This window comes from Neltuma alba, unplaced genomic scaffold (assembly GCF_004799145.2).
Source record: "Neltuma alba isolate B1F8T4 unplaced genomic scaffold, ASM479914v2 tig00012032_pilon, whole genome shotgun sequence".
NCBI lineage: Eukaryota > Viridiplantae > Streptophyta > Magnoliopsida > Fabales > Fabaceae > Neltuma > Neltuma alba.
Window position 1 is genome coordinate 136,436 of NW_021636598.1, and position 11,248 is coordinate 147,683.

The 11,248-nt window shown below is 31.6% G+C and overlaps 1 protein-coding gene across 1 annotated transcript; it reads right to left on the minus strand.

The window, feature by feature from the left end:
• Positions 1-3,171: 3,171 nt before the first annotated feature.
• Positions 3,172-11,223, minus strand: LOC114721366 (chitin elicitor receptor kinase 1-like). The gene is made up of 11 exons (XM_028907186.1): positions 10,567-11,223; positions 7,890-7,923; positions 7,476-7,627; positions 6,521-6,714; positions 6,255-6,344; positions 5,797-5,890; positions 5,304-5,455; positions 5,083-5,174; positions 4,616-4,754; positions 4,400-4,498; positions 3,172-3,359 (listed from the first exon to the last, which is right to left on the minus strand). The coding sequence occupies exons 1-11, from the start codon at positions 11,189-11,191 to the stop codon at positions 3,195-3,197; spliced, it is 1,836 nt and encodes a 611-aa protein (XP_028763019.1). The 5' UTR covers positions 11,192-11,223; the 3' UTR covers positions 3,172-3,194.
• Positions 11,224-11,248: the final 25 nt, after the last annotated feature.

Below are 11,248 nucleotides of genomic sequence, written 5' to 3' on the forward strand. Positions count from 1 at the left end.
ATAATAATAGCAATAACAACAACAACAATAATGTATTCGGTTTGAGACAAGGAATTGAAGTATGAATGATATTTAAAACAAAGGAGTTTGTCAGGGAGCTAATCTCAATCCATGATGATGCCGGGTGATTTTGACCTCTTCTCTCATGAATCTATGTCCACGTCAACAACACACAAAAATCAATATATAATAGACATGAAAAATATATATGTTATTATAGGTAATATAAGTGGATGGCAGCCTCACAAAATTAGTAGAGATCAATGTATCGGTACTGAATGCCATAATTACTTTTTTTGAACAAGTAAGTTAAACATGGCATCAAAATCAGAAATATTTCTATGTACATTGCACAAAGTCTAAAATAGTAATTGCACCGTTTGACCAAATCTTGACTCAAACCCCCAAGCTAATTTTATAGTCTAAGGTTTATTTTATAGGATCTTAAATCATTCTAAGGTACCAATTTAGAATTTCCAAATCTTAAATTAGCTGGCTACCAATAGCCATTGACGACTAGACAATTTTCAGCAGAGTTGGTCAAGGTGGATTTTAATCCCACCATCTTTTATTACACAGAATAATCTGTAACTATAGAACCATTGAAGCTAAAAGTTAGTGGAATGAAATCCCACCAGTTCTTGTTTTGCTCAATGAAAGGAAAGAGAGGAAAGGGATTTTAATGAAAAGAATGGAAGGTGAGAGGATGAGAGAGAAATTTTAATATTACCTCATTTGGATTGATCAGAAGGAAGGAAAAGGAATGGATTTTAATATCACCTTGTTTGGTTTAGGAAGGGAAGGGAGGAAAAATATTTTATAAGGACAAGTTTATCCTTGTTTATTTAAGTTGTTTTTATATTCCTACTTTCATAATGTTTAATAAAATATAATAATAAATTATAAAAGTATCATTTAATCATTTATAATCATACTTACAGTATATGTACCATAATAATTATAAATACTATAACTATAAACTTAATATATACACACACGCTCACACATAACTCATTGAAAGAATTAGCTTTTATGGCACTGTTAGTTAACAATTTTTTCTAGTAGAATTAGTTAACTGTTACGTTTTTAGTGAACAATTTTTGCTTAATATTGGTCGGAGTATTTTTGCATTGGAATACAATTTAAACTTTTAATGTTTTAATTTAACATTTCCGTTGATAATTTTTAATTGAAAAAAATCTTTTTTTAAAAAATTTGACAGTTAAATGAATGCAAATAAATATATAACTATATATAAATTGGGTGAGATGTGATGAAGAAAAAGGCAAAAAAGCATGATAAAAATATTTAAAACAATTGTGAACAGTTTAGTCAAAATAAGATAAAAATACACATTTGCTCCCTAAACCCCCCAATTTTAGAGGGGAGAGTTATAAGAGGAGGGGAAGGAAAACTTTATGAAATTTTCCCTCCCCTTCTGCAACTTTGGATTGCCAAAATAAGGGGAGGAGAGAAAAATCCCTCTTCTTCCCTCCTTTTTCTTCCAAATCCCTCATATCAAATGCACCTTTAAAATTTGTCACTAGTCTAAGCATTGATTGCTAGTCACCAGAGAAGGGGTGATTGTCGTGGCTGGCTAAGGTGCATGCTTTTTTATTTTTTTTATTTTTGTCAAGATAAAACTTATTCAATATATTTACCTCGAACTCTATAAAATTATTTTTGAAAAGTTATTCCAAACACGCCGGAATTCAAATGAGATTTTCCCCTTATTTTATTTCTTCTACATCTCACTTGCTACAAAAGTTTTGTTTGTACCAAACTCTAAGCGATTATTTTGGATAAAATTAGATTTTGAAAAAGAATACGTGAATGAAAATGACCCAAACCATATAATATTCTCAACATTACAATAATAAATCATGAAATCAAGTATTAAGAAGATAAATTTTCCCCAAAAAAAAAAGTACTGAGAAAATAAAATCCATCCATAACAATTGGTTCAGGGTCCGGGTGTTGGTATCGGGTACAAATCCTACTAAAGGAAAGCAATGTCAATTAAAAAAATCTACATCAATATCTAATTTAATTTTATCTAAATTAGTTGAGATGTAATATAGTTTTCGTAAATCGGTTAGTATGTTAAAAAAGGAAAAAAAAAAACAAACAAGGAAGTTTAAACAATTAATCAGCTGTGAGACGGAACTTGAACCCGGTCAACATCATGTCGACACATCGCCAATGTGAAATAATCAATTCTTAAGGCATCGCATTTAGATCGGTCTTATAAGCTATTTCTTTATTCCTATTTATAAGTAATTTTTAATATTTTTTACATACACTAAGAAAAACCTTAAACTTTGTTAACTTTTATTTAAAATTCAACAACTTTTCAACTTTATTCCTATTTAACATATATTATATTTATGTTATATCTCATGTAAACAAAATCAACACAATAATAAATGAAGAAAAAAATTATACAACTATATCTCTTAGTATCCTTGAAATAGAACTAAAAATGTCCTATCTCTGCCATATAAATAGGACCAGAGGAGTAAGTGATAGGTCCAATATTTATTTAATGATATGGCTATTTTCTTGCCTGGTTCTCATTAATTATAGCCTAATTTGCTTTAGAATTGGTATACTTCTTGCAACGTGTGAGTATTTTTTTAAGCAATTATATATAAATTTTCTTGCTTTAGGCTACTCAATGGTTTTATATGTAATGTGTTGTCTTATGTTTTCATGAGTTTCGATATTTGTATATATGTGTTTGTTTTGCTTTGAGTGGATTGGGTTTCATCATAGTTGTTGAGTTTATCTTCTGATATATAGCTAGGGGCCTAATTTATGTATTGTATCATTTTATCTTGTTTTAATAAATTGTTTTCTAATTAAAAAAGAAGAAGAAGAAGCCGGCCGAAAAATATAAAGGAGAAAACAAAACTAATAAATGAAAGGCAACACTAGTTTATTTACAAATTCAGATGACGATAGAATCATATACTTAATTGAAAAATTTCAGACCCTATCATCGTCAAGAAATCCCCTATATGTAAGTTCAGCGTTAACATGAAGACTCAAACATATAGAAGCAGAGTATTGTTAATGCAATCTGGGAGCTTTGAAGCCATTAAAACCCATATATATATATATATATATATATATATTTGCCTCCTGTAACTTTAGGGTATTGATTGACCGGATAGATTAGAATGAAGAAGAAGCTATCTTCCCGCCATGAAATGCATCATAGCTTGGGTTTCATAAAAGGAGCCAACATCCCACTCCTCAGTTGAAGAAGAAAGTGTCATCAGTGCAACCACAATTGATCTCATACTTGGCCTTAGTTGAGCATTCTCATGTGTGCAAGCTTTCGCCAGCTGAGCCATCTGCAAATCAACTTTTCAATATTACACCTTATATATTTGTGTGTGTGTGATATTCTCTACGTATTTTTTTACCCTCAACCATGAGAACTACATACATACAAATATACATACACATAAATATATGTATGTATATGAGCAATGCAGAATGATGACAGTTAACTAGGTGAGTCCTTGTGTATTGCACTGAGATTGAGGAATAAGCTCTCTCTCTCTCTCCCCCTCTCCTTCCCCCCAATTACAAGGGTAGATACTAATAATTTGATGTTACAAGTGGGATTAAACTCATGATCTCTCACTTACAGAGAGTCTTCAAACCACTAGGTTATAAGACTATTGACATTTAGGAATAAGTTGTAGTGTTCATAATTTGTAAATAGTACATTTTTAAATTTTATACTCCATCTGACTCTAAATATAAGACTATTTCCTCATTATTGTTCCTTTGGCTCTATGTATATAATCTATTTATGGAGTACACTACAATATTTATTAGCCATTGCCAAATATACTCTTATTAGTTTCATGTAAAAGTGTGTGAGAAAATAGAGTTTATACAAATTTTCACTTTTTCAATAAAATTAAATAAAGTTAGGCTTGGGGAAAGGTATGATTTTTGAAAAGATTAAGATTATTAACTATCATTAACTAACTTTCTTAATTGAGATCGGATTAAAAAAGGTCTTATATTTACCACAGAGGGAGTATATTACATTACATCTAATATTTAATATAAGAACTAGTTGGAGATGCAATTTAATCATAAAGATAAGACCTTAAATCCACTTTGTCACTTATATTTATCTATTTTTTCCTAATGTAATCCTTATAGTAATTGCACATATTAAATATTTCATGAAAGAGATATTTTGGTGCATATAATTAACAAAAATATTTTAGAAAGAACAATATATATTTATTACAAATAACTAATTCAACTAATTTTTTAATATTTAAAAATTAGTTATCTAGATCTTCTATTAAGTACCGGATGGACATAGGATTGAATACTGAGTGCTAATGAGAAAAGATAATGGCATCACCTTGCATATTGATTCAAAGGGGTAGTTAGCACCAAGGCTGGGATCAACAAGTTGACGAAGCTGTTCTTCCTCTTTTGGCTGCGCTAAAACCTCGTCAAACTGCAATATTTTCACCGACCAAAAGCTGGAAATAATCAGAAACGCAACAGCAAAAAAAAAACAAAAAAAGATTTGAGAGTATTAGTGAGTTAATAACACAGAACAAAGGAAGACAACCAAGGCAACTAGTCCTTTTGATTCGTTCACAAGGTCGTTTGTCTTCACAACAGCTTCCTTGGCAGATATGAGTTCATATAACACGACTCCAAAAGCATATACGTCTATTTTCGCCGAAACGTCGCCGTATTGCGCATATCTGCACACAAATTCTGCAGTTTCTCAAACTTCATACATTCTCTCTGCCTGCCTTATGATTCTTAGTGTAAATTATGAATAAAGTAGAACAAACAATAGTTTTTGTAGATTAATCTTCCTAAACAATCTTTTTGAGTACGTAACACTACCTCCAGACCTTAACATAAGATTCACTTTGAAGTTAAATTTTTCATTAAAGTGAATCTTATATGAAGGACCAGAGGTAGTAACTAATACACGAAATATAAAAAACAATGGTAACCAAACAAGATCTAAGTGCACCTTGTTAGACCAAATGAAAAGTGTAAGGGGGGGAAAAAAAATCTTACTCTGGAGGCATATAGCCAAATGTACCAACAAGTCGTGTGTGAAATGAAGAACTACCATATTCAGTAAGTCTTGTCAGACCAAAATCTGCAACCTGTAAAAAAGTTAGACTCAACATTGTTCAAACTTGTCTCAATCAAAAGCTATGAAGAAACATAGGGACTTCAAAACTCTGTAACAGACATGTTTCTCAGATCAAGAATCATGAGAAACGTTTGCAAACCTTTGCACGAAAGTTCTTATCAATCAAAATATTTGCTGATTTAATGTCTCGATGAATGTAGACAGGAACTGTATGCTCGTGGATGTATTCAAGTCCTCTTGCTGCATCCAGGGCAATTTGAACTCTAGTTGACCATGAAAGTGGTTCTCTTCCTGAAAGTGACAAAACGTTAAGAGTCTTTAAATCAGCAGTTAAGGTGCAGATCTACCTATGAATGAGCATCTCTGACACCATAAAGCTTCCTTGGTTGCAAGAACACACATGAATGTTCCCAAATGCAGCAAAAATGTCATGCCCGTTAAGTGTTGTTAACGTCCATTACTTTATGATAGCTAGACACCAAGTGAGCCTCACCACACTAAAGTAACTAACGTTAGGCATAGGTAACAAATATGACATTTATTCTCTATTTAGGTAAGAAAACTCTGGTGTTAGATGCGCATGGGAGAGTATGAGTAGATTTGCACCACAGAATCATGAGAGAACATTTTACCTGACCCACGTAAATGTTGACCTAAATTTCCATTCTCAATGTACTCATAAACCAAAAATAAAGAGCTCTCAACACAATATCCTATTAAGCGTACCTGCACAAAAATAGAGTACACATGCAAGGAATCACAATTATGACACGTGATTGAGAGAAACAATACCAAGGACAAGACTTTCTTGCTAGTTGTTTATCATAGGATCCCAGGAATAGGATGACTTAACGAGAATTCCCAAAATCAAAGCCTAAAACCTTGTCTTTTGAATTGAAATGTCATGGACTAAATATCCAAATCTGATGTTTAAGTACTGTCTAAGTTACTTATATCTACCTCCTATGTATCTGTTAATGTCATAAATAGTGCGAGTTACACAATATTTTTGGAAAATAATTGATTCAGCATGATGTTCATGCTTCTGCATTAATTTCTAGCAGATTAAACAGCAGGGAAAATCTCATACCAAGTTCAAGTGATGAACATGTGTCAGAACCTTGAGTTCAGCAAGGAATTCTTTTGAAGCTTGCATATCCATCTTCTTAATTGCAGCTTTCTACATAAAAGTTAATAAAGAAGAAAAATTCAACTGATTTTCTTTAACAAGAAGGAAATTTTAAGAGGAGACATGAGCAACTAGGGATGATGTCTTTTACTTCAAAGAGATAACTCATTATTCTTTGATTTATACACAATATTTAGGGATTATAATCATTCAAGAGATTGACATACCTCATTTCGAAGCTCTGCATAGTAAACAGATCCAAAGCCACCTTGACCAATCTTATTAGAAATAGAAAAACCATTGGTAGCTTTGGCAAGCTCCTCATATGAGAACTCTACTGACTTGTCCACTGTGATTCCTGTCAACCTTGGAGAAGCCACATCAACAGATTCTGAAGCCTTCCCCAAGCTGCTTCCTGAAACTAAATCCAGAAAATAGTTCACCTTTGAGTTCATAATAATTATAGCTCAATTTTTTTCAAAGGAAAAAAACCCTTAGTTTCAACAATATTACGAAAAAGTCATCACACTTCACTGATTATAGACCTTTACTTAAAATCTCAAGTTCTTGGAATGAAACAGGTTTTCACATTATTACATCAGAATCTCTAGACCAAGGTGGGACTTTTCCAATAACATCAAAAAACCTAATCTTTGACTTTCAATGACCTGCGTGCTTAATATCAAGAAACCATCATCTAACAAGTCCAAGTCAAGCCTCAAGAATACTTTATATCTTACATCCCTTCCACCCAAAGGTCTTTTGGGGGTGAAGCATAGGAAAAATTAGTCATGCATTGTTGAAATTTAAGGTTGACTTGATCATGCATAGATTATCAAATCCTATTTTACTTCAAAATTTAAGACTTTGAACTTAGGCTTTTAAATTAGGAAAAACATGTTCAGTGTTAATTGATCAAGTTCATGAGAAGAAAGATTAGACGTAGTGAAAGCTTCATAGGCCTTTTCTATCAGATTTTCCAATACCCTGATAACAAATATCTAAAAACTGTAACTAAGTATTCTCCTTGAACGAAGAATGACATCTGAAAGTGTCTCAAAGTGCATAATAGAATCAAACCAACAAAACAATCCCAAAAACTTGAGCTTGAAACAAACAAAGTGTTGGCCTTTATTTATTAGTATCCCAAACAATACAAGGAAGAAAAGCATAGAGATTTACCTTGTCCAATATGAAGATACTGATCTTGAGATAGTGCAGGAAGAAGGGATGCTTCTTCCACTTTCTTGCTTCTATATAGAACAAAGTACAGGACAAGTGCCAATAGTAAAACCCCAAAAACTGCTCCAATACATATTCCAGCAATGGCTCCCCTAGATATTCCTATTTCAAACAGCACCACAAAGTTTCTGATTCTCATCTCATAACTTCCCACCGTTGTTTTTCTTTTTTCTTTTCAAATGTTGAGAAATGAAATTTTCATGAGACAGCATTGAAACAGTGCGCAGAATCCACTCACCTGATCTGCAAGAGGAAGGAAAAATATTGTAGCAGCTATAGATTTTCAGCTTAAAAGAGTTCAATAACTATTACTTTCTTTTTTCTTTTTACAATGAGATATAAATTTCAACTTACTTCATTTGTAGAGGTAAAAAGCTTCCCTTGTCATCTGCAAATGCAAATCAGGACATGAGACATCAATTGAATTTAAAGCTGTAGAAATTGTTATATGTAATATATACACTTGGAGTAAAAGAAATCTCAAAGAAGGCTTTGTGAATGTAATTTTAAAGATTGAGTTTCACACTTATTATTCCTAAATGTCAAGTCAATGTTAAATCAATTCTAGCCATTAAAATGTAACACAAGTCAAGTCTGGTAAAAACGATATAAAGGTTGGCCGAACCTTTTTTTTAAATTGGCTGAACTATTGAGAGGAATTTAATTTCATATTATATTAATCATAATAATGGCTGGCTAAAAAAAAAAAATCACAATATTGGACTGCGAAAATTGAGGAATGATTGGACCAGTTTAGCAAATATATACCAACCTATTTACTTTAACTAGTACAATACCAAAATAGAATCTTAATAACCAACGTGTAATTTGTTTCCAATTTGCTACTTACAAGTCTTTTGCATTTGTTATCGTTGCTCAACCATGCATTTTATTTTATTCCTATTAATTAGTTTTGAATTTGAATGTAAAATGTTTTAGTTATTTGAATATAATTATGTCATATAAAATATGATTATTTCATGTCATTTATATTTCTACTCTTTGTTTTTAATACAAAAATTTGGTGAGTTGGGCCTAAAAACTCATTAAAGGCATAATTTACTGTCAGTATCAATTCTCTAAACAGACCAATTTCATAAGTTTTAACTGGAATAAAATTGAGTCAATTCACTGACCCAGCCCATGGAATACAATTGAGCGGACTCACCATTGGGTCCATGACCCAAAATCTGTTATTGGTCTACAAAACAGGGACTCACTCTCTACTTTGAGCGAATTATCTCAGTTATTTTAACCGGATTTTGTCCGATTAATAAAAAAATTATAACATTAATATAATTGCTCCTTCAAAATGGGGTTTCTTGGTTGGGGTAAGTAAGGAAGGGAATATAAAATTTTAACGAAGTAGTAAAAAAAAAAATTTAATATTTGATTTGCTGATATTATTACGTTGGGAGGTTCACTTTTAAAAAAGCTCAATAAAATTGAGTCAAACAATAATTGTGTAGTATGCCTATCATATGCCTATAAAAGCATTAAGATTCTCTGTTAAAAAACTTTATCTTGTATTTTTTTTTGGTTTTTTTTTTCATGTTTCCATAATAATATGTTCCTCCTACCTAAACTATGCCTATTTGTGCGGACTTCTTATACGCTGAAATTATATCCGATTAATTATTCCCATTTTGAACAAATAAAAATTTAGTCAGTAATGAGCAGGTCCTTATTTTTAATTCATCCATTGATATATCCTAAGAAAGTGACAAAAACGGACCGATACTGACGTGTACCATTTTGTTTCACCACTAAAAAATTATCTTCCATTAAAGTATTTAATTTTTTCTCATTATTTAATGTGTAATGTCAATTCTATCTGAGGGAATATGCTTATGCTATGCCAGAATCCCTAAGGTTCCTTCTCTTAAATAAAATAAAATAATTAATATATAAAAAATCAAATTCTTTACCTAAGAAACCTCCCCCGGGGGGTTTTAAGAATAGGCAAAATGATATTAAAACATAAATAAAAGGCGAATGACCATAATATTCCTTATTATTCAAATGATGACGTTAGAGGGAAAAAGTGCATGAAAGGCGACCTTTTGTCTGAAAACAAGAGAGTTTAATCTCACAAGATTAATTTAATGATGATTATATTTTTTTAATGAAAAATAATAAACTTATTTCAAAATAATTATTTGTAACGAGTACTCTTTTATTTACAATTTTATAAAATATACTTTGTAAATACTTTTCTGCAATTTTTAAGAAAGATTGTTGTAAGCTATAATTATCATTAAATTAGTCCTTCGAAATTAAAGGTAAAGTAATTCAAATATTTTTGTTAACAATTTTATTTATTTATTTGACCTGGAACAATTTTATTTATTTTAAAATTATATAATAAACAAATTATATGGTTTTTTAATTTTTATAATTAATAGAAATCCCAATAATAACAAAATAATATGTAATGATAAGTTATGTGTAAATATAAAAATTAAAAAATAACGATAAGTATATATTGCTCATTTATTAAGATTTTTTAATAATTATATTTTTTTCTTGAGACTTCATTATATATTATAGCCTTTTCTTTTTTGATATGTACATGTATCCTTCTATTAGAGGTAATTCTGTTTTATGTACTATTGAATATTAAATGTTGATACCTCTCCTAACGAAAATTTGTACATAATTTGCCATATTTCGGGGACTAACCCCTTCTATTAGATCTAACCCTGTTAATATATTATATAGCATTTCAAAGGATTTTAATTATTTCATGCCAAAAATATTTAGCTAGCTTAAAATAACCCAATTATATCACTTAATTTGACCCAAAATTTATTATTATTATTTTAAATTTATTCCCTTTCATCAGCTCTAAATTAAGATAAAAATAGAAAAACATTGGATCTAATTTGTGTTGAAGGAAATTAGATCTTTATTTTAATACTATAAACTTATTAAAATATTTTATTATCATATATTCATTTCGTAATTAATGAACAAAGATTACAATTTAAAAAAATATTTACAGTTACTGGCCAAAAGTAAATTCGCTAACCTTTGGCCGGCACAAACACTAGTCCACTCCCCGCGTTGAAATCGGATGCGGGATTATACCCCAGTATAATCCCCGCCGGCACACCGGTAGCCGCTGCTAGATCCGGCAAGTTGTCGCCACTCCGGAGTGGGTACGTCAGAAACAATCCATAATCCCTCGACACGTGCCTATCGCCGCACGAGCAATTGACGGTGACGTTAATCCCAACGTCCACCGGTATTTCTGTAGCTTCATACATGTTCACCCTCTCCAACCAATCCTCGGTCGTCAGGCTAGAAAAATCTTGCTCAGCAATTTTACGGTACGTATCCCCAGGCTGGGTTTTGTAAGTGAAAGTGTGACCTAAGAAGACGCCGTTCAAGCAATCGCACGTGAACGGCACGTTGATTCGGGTTGCGCTCCGAACATAATCCGGATTGGGAATTGTTGGATTGTATTTAAGAATCTCAGAAATTTGCTGGCCGAAGATTTGGCTTATGTATGTGAGATTTGCGCCTTCCCAGACGTAGTACGAAGCTAAAGCAAGCTTGCAACCAGAGTTACAGTAAGCTTCGACTCTGAGAATCAGAGTCAGAGGAAGAAACAAAAGACAAACCAAGAATTTGGTGTTTGCTTTTATGGTCATTTTGAGTTGAAAAGGAACGATGATGAGAAAATTTGGGAGAACTTGAAGTTACAGCTT